Here is a 17,764-nt window from a genome sequence, read left to right as displayed (position 1 = left end):
CAGGTATTTAGAACCATGACGTGTTAGTTTTTGTTGCTGAATTTCAATTTCTTGCGTCCCAGTGAGCGACTCGAAATGAAGTAAAAAAATAAATGAAGTAATGGTATGTGTGTGTCTATAGTATTGTGAAACCGTTTGCATCATGTTGTATTTTTAATCGGGTGTTTTTATGCTTTTAATTTATGCGTATTTTATGCTTGTATTTTAGATGTAGATTAATGTCGCCATAATGAGAAACAGACGGGGCGTTTTAAACGGGAAGACTTCCCCGGTGGTTCTAAAACAATGTGCTGAGAACCTTCCACCGCATCCCCAACGTTATATACCGAACTATCTTTTACATCCCCATGGAATGATTGTTGATAAAATCCCTGGAACTGATAAAGACTTCACTCTATAAGCTTTTAAAGACGCAGTAATAAAAAGGTGTGGCCGACGACAGATAAAGGTTCTTTATCTGCTCAGAGGAATATTGCAATTCAGTTTGTAAGTACTTTTTGGCCTTTCTGTTTTTCAGGAACAAATGTTGATTTCCATTCTAAGTAGGTCAACAGTTCTGATAAACCCTTATCTTTTTCTTAGCTTACAGATAAAACAGTAGTATGACAATTTAAATACTGCAAAAGCTTTGGTTAAATTCAAAGAATTCTTAATTTGTACTGTTTGTACAATTAAGGATTAAAATGTGATATTTAATAACACACACTTTATGTTCTAAAACAAAAAGACACTTGTAAACATTTGTAGCCTTTTTTTGTCCACTTTCAAGGCAGTGAAGACAGTGACCACAAGGTTGTCCATTCAAGGAGTTATACAGAAGGAAACTTGGAGGACACTTTGATATTTACTATTGAATTACTTTCCTGAAGTATTCATATGAAAAATTAAAACAAATCAGACCACTATTATAATTAGTTCTAATTAATATGCCCAAAACATGAAATGAAACCTCCAACCAATATATGGCATCTAATTCTTTATTTATTCCTGAACATGGTTTTTGAAAAGCAGCAAAAACTATGTCATATTTACAATCTTTCCTTCCTGTTAGCTATTCTGAACAGTTGGGCCCTATGGATGAAATTCTTTCAAACCAGGCTCACAACCACAGGGTAACAAAGTGTCAAGGTTCAAAATTAACCTTGGAGACATCTGGGAAATAAACCTGGGACATCTACATGGTTATTTTAGGGATGCTCCAGTGACCCAGCTCACACTATGATGGCAAAATCTACGGATGAATCTGATAATACAGAAGATGGAATAGACACCGGAGGGTCAAAGAGGGATTTTTCTGCAGCTCCACTTAAGAAGACAGATTTGTTACCTGAGGTGTGATATTTGAGGTAAGTAAATTAAGTGTGAAAATTGATATTACAAACATTTTCAATTTATCAATAAAAGTTTGACATAATATTAAATGAGATCTCATTTACTATAGGTATGTTTAAACAGACATTTATTTTGTGAATATTATGTCTTACAATATTCTAAAACATACAAATATTGTCCTTGTACACTAGGTAATGTAGTGCCAGTTATTGTTGTTGTAATACCTCAAAATAAAGTGCTTAGGCCCATTGATTATTCGTGGAAGTGGTTCTCAAATATTACAGGTATGTCAAATTAATATCAGCTATAACGTTTTCAGCTACTGCCAAAACTTCACTGGCAGAATGATAGCCGTCTTCCTTGTGCACAGTGGTCCTGGCCTACAGCTCCTAAGAACCTCCTCCACTACATCATGGGACAAGATGTTTAACCAATAATAGAGGATGTCTCGGACCACGATATTTGGAAGATGCTCAGTGAAATGTAAAATTCCTGTAGAATCACTTATTTTCATTGGTGTTATGTATGTTTAACCACATTCATATTTCTAAATGTTTTTTTTTTTCGTTCTGTACAGAATGCAACAGACAGCAGAAATGACAGCAAAACATTGAGGCACAGATCAACAAAAAAATATTTAGCATGTCAATGAATGTCCAGAGCTCCAGTTGGAACATCACTTATGCCACTTCCTTGTCTCCCTCCTCCTCCTCCTCCTCAAACCCACCCTCCTCTTCCATGGTAGCATCCTGGTACTCGGACATCAGGTTGTTCATGTTGCTCTCTGCCAATGTTTTGTTTCCTCCAGTTTCTCCCTTCAGTCCAAAGACATACTGGTAGGTTAGATAAGATTACTTTATGGGCTATATACAACTTCTTGCATTAGGAATCCTTGAATGCAAAATTTGTATTTTCACATACCCCAGCTTGCTCTCCATGAGACACACAGGCAGGGAGAGAGAAGCTTGGAGTCTGAGCACAGCGCCCCTGGATAATGGGCCCAAGGGCATAGGATTCCTCTGCCAGCCATGGGATTTGAACCAGCAACCTTCCAGCTACACATCCTTAGCCACAGTGCCACTGAATTAGCTTATTTAGCACACCAATGTACACATGCTGACACAGCTATCTACTTGAACTACTTAAATACAAAATACTTTAATAAAACATTTTCACAATTAATATAACATTAACTATATTATTATTATTATATAATTAATATGTATATTTATTATTATAAATATAATAATTCCTTACACTTATATAGCACTTTTGTTGATTTTTCAGTATTGAATTCAGTATGAATATGAATACAGTACTGAACTGGAATTTTCAGTATTGACTTCTCCTATCGGTGGATTACTGTCCTGGTGTAGAAACATGTGACAAATATGGTTCGTTTGGCTCAAGACAGCCACTTCTCCAGAGCAGGGCTCCACAGAGCTGTTCAGAGAAGGTGCCTTCACAGATCAGTCAGACAGAACAGACCCATTCCGGTACTTTCTTAAGCCGTATTGTTCAGTTCTTTGTATTTAAAACAATGGGCATTCTTTTACTGAGGGCTGAATCAGCGCACTATGCAGGCCTGGAGTTTGAAATAGTTTGTAAGTTAGAGTTTGATTCTCTCTAATCGGGATTCCTATTACTATTAAATAAAAAAAACACTTCCCTAATTGACATAAGCTCTTCACTAAGAACCACTGAAATTCACGTTTAAACTTTACAGAACTCTTAAGTTGCAACAAAGGTGCAAATATTGTCAAAACATAATATAATATGAGAAAATGTTACTTTCTCCCTACTTCAAAGTGACATTGTTTGTTTCAAGTAACCAACACATAAAACAATGAAGACAATTGAAACTCTGACCAAAGCAAAACAATCAAGTTGCCTTTTCCTTAAACAATGCTGGGAATATTTGTTTGTCCATTGTCTCCACTGAGTAGGCTCTGTTCTAAAACACTGATTAACTTCAACATTACTGCTCTGTGTAAACAGTATATAATTCTAAAACAAAGACATTATAAACATAACATGTTTTAAAACTAAAATAAACTAGTAAGAAAAGCAAACAACCCTTAGCCATGGCCTTAACTAAAGATTAACAATAATGGGGCAACATAAACTATAGCTAAGGACATGAAGCAAGAAAACAAACGTCAAAAGGACATAAAAAGAAGAAAAAATCAAACAGTCCCAATATGTGTAAAATGAAACAAAACAACAATAACAAAACTGTAGTGCATCACACTACACCTCACACCTCACACCCTCACACCTGAAGAAGGCTCCGAAATGTTGTTTTCTTTCTTCTTTTTTTTCACCATGGAATAAACTTATTACTTGTTCCTTTACACTACAACAAATACGGCTAAATAACATAATAAAATAAGTGTTAAAACACCACCAAACTTAACTCACATTAGGAAATCAACAGAATCACCATTAAGCACAAATCAGAACCCATTTTCAGTGCAGTTTCTTTTCCTGAGGGTTCATCCCAGTCAATGGTTTTATGCTTAACCAGGCTCCATGAACAGTACCCTTGAGAAAGGCCCAATCACTGCTTTGGTCTGCCCAGCACAAGGGCAGGCCCATTTCTTTTCAGCAATGCTGAGTTACCAGGAATAATAATAATAATAATAATAATAATAATAATAATAATAATAATAATAATAATAATAATAAACTTTATTTTATATAGCCCCTTTAAAGGGTGGCTTCTCAAAGTGCTTTACAGAATGCAACAACAATAAATGAGAAGAATACACAAGATAAAACACAATTACCATACACAGAGGAGACCGTGGATGGTGGTACTTAGTATAGCAGGAGCAGAGGGGTAAAGAATGGAACCAGTTAAGTAAAGGCTCTTCTAAACAAGAAGGTTTTGAATTTGGATTTGAAGGAGGTTAGAGAAGGTGACTCTCTGATGTCCTTGGGAAGATGGTTCCAGAGAGTGGGGGCATAAGAGGAGAAGGCCCTGTCACCCATAGAATGTAGATGGGCTTGGGGGACAGTTAGGAGACCAGAATTAAAAGAGCGAAGGTTGCGAGGTGGGGAGTAGGGTGATAATAGTTCAGACAGGTACTGAGGTGCCAAGCCATGCAGAACCTTATAGGTGAGTAACACTGCCCCTGACCAAATCAGTGCCCACTGTGTTGGTACTGCAGTGTAAACTCCCAGACGAGTTCAAAATGGCGCCATCCAATCTTGTAGCCGGGAATGGGAGAAATGGCTGTCCGGCTGATATCGTCTGGAGACAAGATGGATTCAGTGTCTTGTCTGTGTTCCTGCTGCTGTGAGGGGGACGGTTCAGTGCTGACATCCTGGATCTCCGATACCTGTCCTTGTCCAGAGAAGCTGAATGACCCTCCATGCTACCTGTGGCGCTGATGCACACTGATGTATGGGGTGGAAAGACAGGTCGTCAGTGCTGACACAGGCCAGCAGCCGTATCACCTTGCCACTCAGTAGATGTGAGCCTGGTCAGTACCTGGATGGGAGACCTCCTGCCCAAAATTCCAATCTGCCTTTACCGATCATGGCTTCCTTATAATCCCCATCTATGAACTGGTTTCATCACTCTGTTCTGTGTATAGAGAATACTGTGAGCACTATGGCTACCATTACATCATCCAGGTGGGGCTGCATATTGGTGGTTGTGGAGGGGAGTCCCCATTACCTGTAAAGCACTTTGAGTGGAGTATGTCGGAGTCAGGACTTGCTGCTTATTAGAGAGGCCCATCACAGACACAGTTCTACAGGCTTGCATCCGCAGAGAGAGGCTGTGGCTTGGGTGACTGTCCATTCAAGGCAATAGTAAAAGCTTATCACTAAACACTAAACTCTAAGAGGAATAAAAAGCTTTGCTGCTACAGCTTATTTAGACTTCAACAGCTGCTGTGCGGAAGGACCCCAGTACACTGGTCAGTTTACATTGGTGTAAACTGCAAACAAAGAGCTGTGTGGATCCATGCTGGCAACTGCACTCCGAGCTCTGGGATCACCAACCTTATAAAAGAGAAAACCAGGGCTGAACCAAGCTGCAGAGCATACCCCCCCCCCCCCCCAACACACACACACACACACACACACACAACCTCTCACATTGCTGGGATTGCATGGGAGCACTGAAACCATGTCTAAACATGCAGTGAAAAAATCCGCATTTCTTCTGCTAAAAATTCACAACAGATATGATGAGTACATCTAAGATTCAAATTGAAGTCCATTATTGCAAACTTCATTGGCTTGCTTGTTTTCAAAATGGGTCTCTCCTCACTGAAATTCGCCTGGGGCTCTAGGATCGCTAAAAACACCCCTGTGTCAGGCTGACAGCAGCCTCAGGCATGCTCATCGCGTCCTCCACTGAGTGTAATGTAACAGCTTGAGTTATAGTGCTGTGGTTTCTACAAACTTGTCAGGCACATTGAAAATGAGATGCCTTCAATGCAAGATGTGGAAGTGGATAATGTTTCTGTAAGCCCTGCTACTGGCTTCAGCAGGGATAGCAAAAGTGAAGTTGCTGCTTTTCCAATTTGAACTTAAAATGTTGACCTTTAACCTGGACCAGAACCACTGTCAAATATCATCTGGAACACAGATTTGTTTCCTGGTCAGTAAAATATCTCAGCCCCACCGTTGTTGCTACAGCCCATGCGTTACAGTAAGAGTCTGGGTTAGCTGTTGCTTAGTTTACCTGTTTTCTGCTTCTGTTCTCAGCCAGAGGAGCCAACGTCTTTCCTAGAAAGCAAAGTGAAAGCCGGTATAATTTAGAATGATATATCGGTCAAAGGGTGTACAGTGTTTAACTGAACACGCAACATTCAAGATCATTCAAGATATTATCAAGGCTGTGTGTCTTCTATAGTGATCGAGGCCAGAAATTCCTCATTCCAGTTCTCAGGTTTGAGAATTCAGCTGGTTTTAAGTTCTCAGCAGTTGAAGGCTGAAGAAAATCTTTTTAATTTAACCCTTCTCACAGGTGAAGAACTGTTTCTAGTGTCACTATACTGGGACATTAGGACATTAGGTCCCACATGGACCACAGGGTGAGTGCCCCCTGTTGGCCCCACTAACACCTCTTCCAGCAGCAGTTTTTCAAACTCTGTCCTAATGTTTAAGAGGGAGACTCTTAGGGCACGACAGATGGAAGTCAGGCTGAAGGCAGGTTTGCATTCAATGAGATGGAGGTCAGCGTCTCTGAAGGATCTGGTCCATCTCCTGCTCTTTAGGTTTGTTAAGTTTCTTACCTGGCCTTCTGATGCAGAGAACAACAGCTGCCAGCACAAAGATGCACACAACCACCGCAAGGCTTACTCCCAACACAATAAACTGTCCTGTAATAGTACAAGAAAGGGATTTTGTTTATTTATTTGGTATTTTTAAATTGTTTGCTGCTGTTTCGAGAATCCTGGCACTGGTATAGCTTAAGCCACACCTGGACAACAGGACTGAAACCACTCACTGCGAGCGCTGCTACTGGCTGAGACACTGAGTCAGCAGCATTCCGTAAGGTTCGAATATATTTCACTCCTCGTACTGATGGGCAGCATTTCAACAACCCAGATTAGAGGAACTGAATCTCTTTAGTCATGGACAGAAGAGATCACAAGACAAAATATTTAAAAGTCCTAAAATATACTTGCAGGAGCATCTCAACAGATCCAATAGGAAACACAGACCTAATGATATATTGAGAGCAGGAGTATTTGTCTTTACACAAAGCATTGTGGGAGTATGGAACAAGACATTTATTTGCATTGAGTCATTTTCTAAACCTTGCATTCAAATACTGCATTTTAAAGAGTGCATGATTAAGAATTATGCTGTTGCCGTTATATTTCTCTGTCTCCAGGTGTCAGATTTACCACAGAAGTGTCACTCTTGGATGAGAGGATCTGAGAACGTTCACTGTGGGCATATTTAACCTGAATGGATTTTTTTTTATGGGTTACTGATTTTTTTTTGTTGTCTTTAGTCACACTGTTCCCATTGTGAGCCAATCCTAGCCTTAGGGTAATCACACAACGAGTAATAATAATATATTAAGTAATATAAATTATATATTCATTTATTATATAATATAACAATATAATACACACACACATATATATATATATAAGCACTTATACTGCTTACACTTATATTGCACTTTTCTGGGCAATTCACTCAAAGCGCTTTATAGGTAATGGGGACTCCCCTCCACCACCAGTGTGCAGCCCCACCTGGATGATGCAACGGCAGCCATGGTGCACCAGTACACTCACCACACATAAGCTATCAGTGGGGAGGAAAACAGAGTGATGAAGCCAGTTCAGAGATGGGGATTATTAGGCCATGACTGGTAAAGGCCAGGGGGAAATTTGGCCAGGACGCTGGGATTACACCCCTACTCTTTTCAAGAAACACCCTGGGATTTTTAATGACCACAGTGAGTCAGGACCTCAGTTTTACATCTCTTCCGAAGGACAACACCTCTCTACAGTACAGTGTCCCCGTCACTATACTGGGGCATTAGGACCCACATAGACCGCAGGGTGAGTGCCCCCCGCTGCCCCCACTAATGCCTCTTCCAGCAGCAACCTTAGTTTTTCCCAGGAGGTCTCCCATCCAGGTACTGGCCAGGCTCACACCTGCTGAGCTTCAGTGGGCTGCCAGTTGTGAGTTGCAGAGTGTTATGGCTGCTGGCTTGATGATACATGGAGAGATTGTTGGTGTTTCTGGCTGATACAGGTGGTACTGGCTGGAAGAAAAATTATTCATACCATCACTCTCAAGACACTGGAGATGCAGAACTAATGACACTGATTACTATTAAATATAGTGCCAGTCAGGTACCCTCAGCGATGTGGAATGATGCCTTGGGACCTGATGTAATTAACAGTTCCTCCTAACACTTCCTTTTTTCTGCTGTGTTTTTAATCTTTGCTCTGAAGGCTGCACTTGCCATGCTTCATTAGTTTCAGTGTGAGTTGCGTTGCAGGGTGATACGGCTGCTGAGTAGGTGGATGTATGAACTTTACTAACAGATACACCCAGGAGTGTTAAATGCAAGCTTTATTTCCGCTGTCAGAGGGACCCTTGAAAACAACTGAATACTCTGTTTCCAGGAAGTGGTAATCAAGTGTTTGTTGTAAGTGGCAGCATTTACCTTCAGCTGCTATTGTCCAAAAGATCTTTAACCTGATTCAACTATATGAGTAAGTATACTAGCTCTAAGTAAAAGTGAAGGATCCTTAGAAATTATGGTGACCCAGCCTGCCATTGATGAGTATGAGTAGTTCTTTCTTTAACCAATTGATATCTTCATTACAGATGTGATAATTGACCTGTAAATGCTATTTACGAAATGAGCCAAAGTCTATCTTCATTTGTTTTTCTGTTCTTAATTTTCATTTTTACACAATAAAAGCTTTTTGATATATAGAGCTTAGTGACCACTCAATAGCACATTGGTGGGACCCTGGGTTCAATTCCTGCTATCTGTGTGGAGTTTGTATGTTCTTCCCATATCTGCATAGGATTCCTCTGGATGCTCTAGTTTCCTCCCGCAATCCAAAGACATAATGGAAGGTTAACCGGCTTCTGGGAAAACTGGCCCTGGTGTGAGTTTGTCTGTGTGAGTCCTGTCCTGGGTGTACCCTGTCTTGTACCCATTGCTTGCCAGGATAGGCTCTTGCTCCCCTACAACACTGAATTGGATAGAAAATGGATGGATATTTGTAACTAGGAAAAGGGTTAAATGAGCGATGATTTATTGAGCACTGACTCCATGTCTCAGTGCAGCAATGACTCCCAGATGAACCCAGGTCACAGTGTGACAGGTGTGGTCCTGTACCTTTGCTGTCCTGGTTGATCTGGTCCCCCGGTACAAGTGATGTGGCATTAGAGCCTGCAATACAGGATGGAGAGTTGGACAATGTCAGAAATAAGACCCAGGAACTGTTGTAAGCAGAACTAAAACTCACATCCGGCTGCACATCAGCACACGTGTATTTCCTTTGGATGCATTATTCTGAAAAAGTGTTTCCATAGGTTACAGGAATTCCCTGTTCTTAGATTTCAGAAATAACCAAAATACACATGACTTCAAATATTGATCTACTTCATAGGGTACAATTGTGTTTTTCACCAAAGGGGCAAAAACATGGTATTACTCCTTCTGTTGGTATCACTCCTCTGTAGAACTGTTCTAGCAGGCTCATGATTGCAGATGTCAGATCAAATGACACATCACTAGCAAGATGTTAAGATGCCATAAGGCATCTGTGCTAACCAAGTCGTTGCACTAATTTAAATTAGATTAAGCCACTTGTTGAAGGCTCTCATGCTATGAAAGTTCACATTGTGATGCGAGAACCCTCATGTGAGTCTCAGCACGTGACAGGACAGATGTGACTATTCCAGGTTACTTTTGGGGTGAGAAAGTGTTCCTCAGGGTGAGCTGTAGGAGTCGAGCTGAGGTGTACAATCACACACTCCCTGTGTCCATTTCAGGCAGAAAACCCAGTGCTGTCACTCAAGATGGCAGAGAAGAAAAAAGAAAATCAGTATTTCTGTCCAGCTGGGATGAAACAGTTTTTGTCTACTTTTCCAGAGCAATCCTGCATTTTGTTGTAACAATATAGACAGAGTCTAGACATTAGGTGGAGCTGTGGTAGCTCAGACAGTAAGGGCGTCTAGCTCTTGGGTGAAAGGTCCCGCGTTCAATCCCAGGTAGGGGCAAGTGATGTAGCTTGCTCTAATTCCTTCCAGATGGCTCCCAGATCCACTCAACCTGCTTTCCAAATGAGTACCAGGGATTAATCCTTTTGGGGGTAACAGGCCAGCCGGAGCGTGATGCTAACCACATCACCTCCACCTCTAGTGTCAGATGGCCCATTCCCCCATGGGCCTTAATGGCCTGAAAAGGGACTTTCCTAGACATTAGGTAAGGGAGTGTAGTGAAGAAGTCTGGAGAGTTTAAGGTTCCCTGAAGGGGGTGAATTTACTGTTTGCCAGTTACAAATCAGTGTTAAAGGAACAGCTGTCAATTTTTGTCTTTTTGCTTCTACATAAGAATGTGCAACAAAATAAAAAATGCATAAAAATATTCATAGGAAGCAGAAGACACATTGATGTACACTTTGTAGAGCTGACAGAAATGTGGTTAGCAGTGTCTGCCTGCTTCCTTGTGCCTGGCAGAAAAGTTTTAAACATGACAGATATTCTCTCTCTCTTCCTTGTTTCCCCTTTGTGCTTTCGCTGATACCTCCCTGCAGCTGAAGTATTGTGCTTCTCAGACTGTTTGTTTTTCCCCAGAAAGAGCCCTGCCCTTGTGGAGTCTGTCAGTAAAGTCTTAAATCTGGATTCTCTCTCTTTCATTTCTGAGGCTGAATCTAGACTTTATCTTCTCTACTGGACTGGATCCAGACAGTAAGATCAACAGGAGTTTTATGAGAGTAAAGCTCCACAGTGTGTCTTGGGCTGGTGTACAATACACCCACAACACAGAGAAGGAACTGTGGGCCTGTACCTCTGACAAACTCCCCTCTCTTCTGCAGATCCTCACAGACGCCTCTTTCCACTCACCTCCAGCTGACTGGGTGGAACTGTCCATGGCTGCTGTCTTAGTAATGTCCATCAGTACAGTCACAGGCATGGAGGTGGACAAAGTGGATACGGTCATTGCTGGACAGACAAAGACACATCAGTATTGAGGTCTGAGCCGGGATGCAAGTCACAGAACAATTCAGTGACGTTTTGAATCAAGTTTATGACGAAAGGCCTTCCTGAGAAACATTAACATTGTCTCCTTCCCTGAGCTCTAAAACACAGGAAAGTCTCGAGTGCTGTTACACTCAGCAGTGTCATGTTAGGAAGAAGCACACACTGGAGTGAATGCATTTAAACTGCAACACAGAATGGAAATCCCACATTGACTGTCCCTGGTCAGCCTACATAAAGACTCTTCACTACCACAGAGCCACACAGTAGGCAGACTGTCTGCTTTCTGAAACATGAAAGGAAGCAAATTTATGCTGATCTACATCTCAACAAGAGCATCTGTTTCACTGCGGAAGTGTGTAACAACTACAGTAGCTTCTCTAAACTGTTGAAATCATTCTTATTGTTTCTTCCCGAATCAAAGTCCTACTTTAGAATGGATCCAAACATCTAATTAGGTGTCTTTGAAAAGAAAGGACTGCCTGCAGAAACCATGAGGCAGTGATGTCATCTGACTTGTTCCGCAAGACATTTTGACTGTGATATACTGTACTGTGATGCTGGAAGACAATTATATTTATATTAAAACTATGCACAACTAAGTTTCAAAAGCTAATAACATATACAATAAAGTTCTCAATATACTGCAGTAACTGATATGACATTTTGAATTTCTTGATCCCCTTAAATCCTGAGCCTGAGGACCAATAATTGCTGTGAATCACAGACAGCAGTGGGTCTGTGTATTCATATTCCTCATATGGTTTTACATTCAATCCACACATCAAATCACAAACTGGTCATTTAAAAGACAATGCAAAATCTTACATTGATTTATACCTTGTGTATGTTTCCTGACCCTCAGATGTATTTCTGAGAGTCTGTCAGTCCCCCATTGCTCCAGTCCACAGTAATACACCCCAGTGTCCTGCAGGGTCAGTCTGCTCATGGTCACAGTGAAGGTCCTGAATGAGACATTGTCATAGAGAGAGAATCTCCCCACAGAGACCACAGTGTCCGTCTTGCCAGTTTTAATGAGAACGTCCTTATTCCCACAGGGATGCCGACACCAGTACTTCTCCTTGTACTGATACCCATCTGGATAGTTGCACTCAATCTCTACACTTCCTCCTTCAGATCCACTCACTCTCCTCTCTGCTGACATCACACAGCCTAGAACTTCAGAGAAAGAAAGTGTCAGGAAAAGACAACAGCAGACCAGAGCCACAGTCTCCCAGGAGAGAGTCAGATTGTCTGAGTTCAACTCAGATTCAAAAGGACCAGGAGGACAGCAAGTAGCCGATATATAAAATATCCAGCCATCTTCGAACTGTTTCTTCCACTACAGGGTCGTGGGGCAGCCAGAGCGTATCCTGGCATTCAACAGGCGCAAGGCGGGATACACCCTGGACAGGATGCCAGTCCATCACATGGCCAACTTATACAAACACTGAAACGCACAACCCACACCTCGGCCACTTTTTCTCAAAATCCAATTCACCTACAAGAATGTTTTTGGACTGTAGGAGGAAACCGGAGCACTCAGAAACGCACACAAGTATTGGCAGAACATACAAACTCCACAGGGATAACACCCCAGCTCCAGAACTGAACCCAGGACAATGCTAACCACTGGGTGAACGTGCTGCCATCTACATACCGTAAAAATAAGAATATATACATTTCTCTAGTTTATTTCTTTTCCATTATGCTTCTTATAGAATCAACATTCATTCTAATATTCCCTTTAATATCTAATTTTAACTGTACCACTCTCTATGTTTAACTGTAGTTAAACGTTTTTAACTAAACGTTTTTGTCTCACGTTTCTAGACAATATACCCTTGTTAGACCCAAGCTGTTCAAGGCAGTGGCAGAGAAGACAAAGGCTGCTGATGATTTCATGCACTCAAGAACTGGAGATGCCCACCACTCATATACAGAAGTATGTGCACGTTTGAAATGAAAACTTGGTTTAGAAAAAAAGAATCATATTTCAGTATTAACGCTTTATTGAGTTCTTTCACGAGTTCATGTACTGTGTCATATTTTAATTATACAAAACTGAATTGTGGTTTATATTTTAGGATCCATCATCCACCCATGAGTGGGTTCTGAACTGCATTCAGAATATTACAGCTGGACCGCAGCTGCACTGTCCCGTCGAACCCACATCAGTTCAGTTCAGTTCATCGGTTCATTCTGCACTTATACAGTGTGCTGGCACTGTGGCTAAGGATCTGCGCCTGTGGCTGGAAGGTTGCCGGTTCAGATTCAATGACCGGCAGAGGAATCCTACTCCGCTGGGCCCCTGAGCAAGGCCCTTAACCCCAGCTTCTCAAGGGGTGCTGTGTAAATGGCTGACCCTGTGCTCTGACCCCAAGCTTCTCTCCCTGTCTGTGTGTCTCATGGAAAGCAAGCTGGGGTATGCGAAAAGACAAATTCCTAATACAAGAAATTGTATATGGCTAATAAAGAGAACTAAATATAGTTTCTCCTGGCCCAAGGTGCACAATACACTAGAAACAATGAGCATAATGTCACAGTACAACACAGAAGAACACACACGAGGGGGTATTGAGAATCATTAGCAGCTATTGAGGTAGTATTGGTATATAAGTAAAAATTAAACAATGTAAAGAGTAGATAAACAGATACAGTAAATAAATGGGTATTTAAAGTAGTGTAAGTAGTAATATGCAAATCAGGTTGAGAGGTTGGCTGTGAAAAGAGGCAGAAGAGATACAGAGCTCAGGAAATTCACTGCGCACACAGATCAGGCTAAAGGTCACCTAGCAGACATGGTTTTGAAGAGTACTTTCTGTAAAATAACCTCTAAGGGCTTTGGGTGGTCAGGTGCTCGATCTTCTTTTTCGCTTTCAGCCGAAATTGCTTGCGTCTTTATGAAGGTGTGAACAAGTAAAAAAACATTTCTCGCCACACCATGAAATGAGGATCTTTTTAGTTTTTAAATCTTTTAGTCTGTTGCACAAACTACTTGATTTCACAGTTAAACTCTTTCACCAGGTCTGGAGCAGGAGCTTCTTGAAGGAGCCCCATTAACAACCCCTGGACTGGGGCGCTGGGGCATCAGAGTGGAGGAACAGGGGCGCAGATCTACAGTGGCAGGAGAGAGCAGCACGTGGAACAAGGACACAGACATGGCACTTCTCTTCTTGACAATGAGTTAGAAGAGTTACAGTAGTTGTTCATTTGAAGCTCATCCTGTTTTTGAAGATCTTAAATTAACGTTTTGAGTTTTGCATTAAGTATTCAAGGTTATTACAGACTGAGGTCTGTAAAATAATTTTAGAAGGGTGTTGTTTTACAACAGAATGGCATTGAGACTGTACTAGCTAAAAAAAAGTTTACACTATTGTTTGTGTATTAAAATAGGAAAAGGATTGTTTTACAAATGTACTGTATATAAAATATGACACTCTTTGCACAATTGAAGAGCAGCGCCTACCTGGGTGACACACAGCAGATCAGGCAGAAGAGTAAGACACTCCTTCACCAACTGAAGCAAGACTGGAATTTAACCAGGTGAGCGCTCCAGCTCCTACTGACCTTGACCTTACCGATGCTCACATTAAGAAAGTGTTTTGGTGCCTCGGTTAGACACTTCTGCCATTTACTTTGAGCTCTTGCGGAGGGGTCGGTGACGATATAGCGGAAAAATAAACCTTAAAAAATAAAACCAAAGAAACAAACCCTCTCACCTGTCAGGAGACAGACCGTAGAAACCGTAGCCCTCATTTCCCACTGCATTTGAAATCTTACATTTCCACCGAGTCTCGTCCCAGTCAGACTTCTTCCTTTGTGAAAGCAAGTGACGCTGCAGCTTTTTATAAATTGAGCTGTGGCATAATTGCCGCACCGAGATGAATTAGAGAAACGAACATACTGTATGCAATCTGTACCTCGCCATGCTTAGATCAGCCCACCCAATAATGTTTTCACTTCTTTGAACTCAAGAGGAACTAAATCATGTTTTAGGTTTCAAGATTATTAATTTATGTCTCGTAACCCGTTTTGTTAGATTATGTCTTGAACAACCACCATTAAAAACACAGAGCCAATGTTCCTCTGAAACAAAAAAAAAAAAGTTTTGGAAAATTCTGCTTGTGCGCAGCAATGGGTCTGAAGGAAGAATAAATAATTATATTTATTGATAATTATATTTTTATACTCTAACCTTGTTTACGAAAACTGGGGGCATTGAGATTGCACATTTTTGCACACATACAGTTTATGTTGTACATTTCTAATGAGAATAAGAACTGGCGCACAGCATGCTGGCGCTTTGGGTGGTGTCTAGAAAATCGCTCTTCTAATTAAGGAAACGATGAAAACCGGACTGGAGATGAGAACCCCGGGTTTATAGGAATATTAAAATTCTCAGTGGTTAAAGTTGGATAATGTCTTTTTTACATTTCCACATCCAATGAGGAATGAGGGTGAGTGTATTACCATAGCTCTACTGTGTCGCCTACACGTCCCTGTTTTCTGACTCCTTCACCCTGACAATCACTGAAACCAATGGAGACCCCCAAACATATCGCCCGTAATTCAATTTACAATTATGTATGAGTCGAATCCTTTTCTGGCATTTTTACGTACTGTGTTTTCCCCTTTAGCAACCCTTTGTTCTTCTAATGCTGCCAATTGCAACGACTTTTACACAGATCGCTTGCTCGCCACAGTTCGATTTTCAACGTGGCGAAAGCCGAAACGGGTATCAGTTGTTTCCATTTCAAATATGGGTTAGGTTTTAACTTGAGGTAACTTGGAAAACCATTTTGTCGGAATGTGGTGACTTTAGTTTTCAAGTTATCGGCAATTTTAAAGATGCCTTAGCAAAAATACTCCGGTATTGTAGGTATAGGTTTTGTTTCTCGTAAGCACATTTCATTCACTCCTTCAATTCGTCTCCATGGGTGGCACCTGATCCGCATGTCCGTGGTGTTTAAGAGCCTTTCTTTCTTAATGTGTGCGGGATGGTATCAGGTGGACTGGCTGGTGATTCGAGCTGCCGAGTGCGAAACTGTGCCACCGGCTGGACTCCGCTCATGTGGTCACTGGAGACCCGGGGCAGCGCCGGCCGTCAGTCACTGATCTCAGTGGAGCGCTGTCGCCCCCTAGTGGTCATTGACCAGACTGAGGTCTTCCGCCTGTGGTGGCAGAGGGAGAGTTCAGTACAATTCTCTAGACACGACAGACTTTACAAGTAAAACTGATGCTTCTAATGGCAAGGACCATTGTAAAAGTATAATGAAATCTGTTTTTAAAACTTCAAGTGCATTGGGATTTTGGAAGTGGGCTAAGACAGGCAGGGACGAGATGGATGCTGGAGTTACCTCTGCTGGTAGGAAGAGGAACCGCACCTACGAGAACTGTAAAGCTGAATAAGCAAGACGCAACTTCTCAGTCACAACTGGCGAATTGTCACAAAAGGCTTTAATTGAAGACTACAGAGATCCATTCTCAAAGCCCTCATCTTAACCTTTAAAGCTGCTCAAGAGTTAACTCAAAAGTCTCTTTCACCTGTGGACTGTAGCAGTTGTCATTCTCTGTACTGTAAAATGGCAGAAATCCATGTCTTTGTGTTGTGATCCTATCCATCCTATCCCAGCACCTCCTCTGCCTCTACACCTGTGGGGCTCCTAGATGTAAATCAACATGTTGACTCACAGTTCTCAGCTCACCTGATCCCAGCAGGTGTCCTGTCAGTCCAGTAACAGCTTCACTGCAGCAGCTCACAGTCACAGAGGAGGGGTCAGTCACAGGCTACTGAGTCTGGAGAGAGCAGCTCTGCTGCAGCTCTGTCCAGCACAGGCCGGCCCTGGGCAGCAGTGCTCTGCTGAGCTTCACCGCTGGGCCAGCTGGAGGAGACTTACCCAGGGAACGTGTGGCATCCTCCGTCTCTGTCTCACAAGAATGAAAATGGCCACCAGGAGCAAAAGTCCCATTACTCCAAGTGTTGCTTCTAAAACAGCATGAGCAAACTGGGTTGCTGTCTTCCTGCTACAGATCATCCATTGTTTATGAACTTATTTTAAATATAAAGGAGGTTGAAACAAAACAAGGAAGAATTTGAGCATTTACCTTTTTTAAAGTGTATAAGATAGTGACAAGTTGGCTTTGAAAAATGCCTTTTACCTAGCAACAGTATGAAAGAACAATTGGAAGTATATTAGTTGATGTTTTGATGCTAATGCTAGGAATGCAGAATGTCTAGCTAAATTTCACAGCTTTTATTTATATACTTCCTTTTGTCTGTAGACAAGGTGAAATGGCTTCTTAAGAATATTGTGGTCAATTACAAAGAAATGTTTGTAGAGGGAAAAATAAGTCCTGATTTAGAATGAGCTTTCCTGTGTGAATTTGCTGTATAAACCTCTTTGCATTTTATGAAGAATGTGCATGTTCTCCCGTGGTCATGGGATTTTTCAGTGCTCAGGTCTTCTTCCACATCCAAAGTGAGGCAGGTTGAGGACTAACTTTGTGTGTCTGTCTGTGTGTGTGCGTGCGTGCACTCCCAGCAGTGAACTGGCATCTACCATGCAAAACACTACTAACTTAAAAAAATAAAAGCCTTTTTATTTATTTCTTTTTTAAATGTTATACTTATACTGATAGTGCCAAATCATTTATGTTATGAAGTCATGGCAAAGCCAATACCAGCAGAAAATAAAGAGTGATGTTTGTGCTTTCATTG

At 41.5% G+C, this 17,764-nt stretch overlaps 1 protein-coding gene and 1 long non-coding RNA gene across 4 annotated transcripts; one reads left to right on the top strand and one right to left on the bottom strand.

Annotated features, from left to right (window-relative positions):
* Positions 1–955: 955 nt before the first annotated feature.
* LOC148658574 (CMRF35-like molecule 5) lies at positions 956–15,071 on the bottom strand. Of its 3 annotated transcripts, none has more exons than XM_088639934.1 (7): positions 14,766–15,071; positions 11,872–12,222; positions 10,909–11,007; positions 9,176–9,229; positions 6,588–6,674; positions 6,035–6,078; positions 956–2,147 (listed from the first exon to the last, which is right to left on the bottom strand). In XM_088639934.1, exons 1-7 carry the CDS (start codon positions 14,812–14,814, stop codon positions 2,013–2,015), a joined length of 819 nt encoding a protein of 272 aa, XP_088496060.1. In that variant the 5' UTR covers positions 14,815–15,071; the 3' UTR covers positions 956–2,012. The 3 variants fall into 3 exon arrangements, with proteins under 3 accessions (XP_088496060.1, XP_088496058.1, XP_088496059.1); XM_088639932.1 differs by lacking the exon at positions 956–2,147 and adding an exon at positions 4,009–5,346; XM_088639933.1 differs by lacking the exon at positions 956–2,147 and adding an exon at positions 4,009–4,724.
* Positions 14,306–17,761, top strand: LOC148658573 (uncharacterized). Its single transcript, XR_015940103.1, has 2 exons — positions 14,306–14,589; positions 16,344–17,761. It is a non-coding gene; the product is annotated as an uncharacterized LOC148658573 (long non-coding RNA).
* Positions 17,762–17,764: the final 3 nt, after the last annotated feature.

Source organism: Lepisosteus platostomus, chromosome 7 (genome assembly GCF_059453375.1).
Source record: "Lepisosteus platostomus isolate fLepPlt1 chromosome 7, fLepPlt1.hap1, whole genome shotgun sequence".
NCBI lineage: Eukaryota > Metazoa > Chordata > Actinopteri > Semionotiformes > Lepisosteidae > Lepisosteus > Lepisosteus platostomus.
Note: the sequence above shows the minus strand (reverse complement) of the source record. Positions and strands in the feature narration are given on the sequence as shown.

What these genes read in the sequence shown, in the direction of transcription:
- LOC148658574 (XM_088639934.1), bottom strand. Translation starts at nt 14,814, where the DNA reads ATGCAGTGGGAAATGAGGGCTACGGTTTCTACGGTCTGTCTCCTGACA. An exon ending in TACGGTCTGTCTCCTGACAG is followed by an intron (nt 12,223 to 14,765) that starts GTGAGAGGGTTT and finishes CTTTCTCTGAAG; the next exon opens with TTCTAGGCTGTGTGATGTCA. An exon ending in TTCCACCCAGTCAGCTGGAG is followed by an intron (nt 9,230 to 10,908) that starts GTGAGTGGAAAG and finishes CCTGTATTGCAG; the next exon opens with GCTCTAATGCCACATCACTT.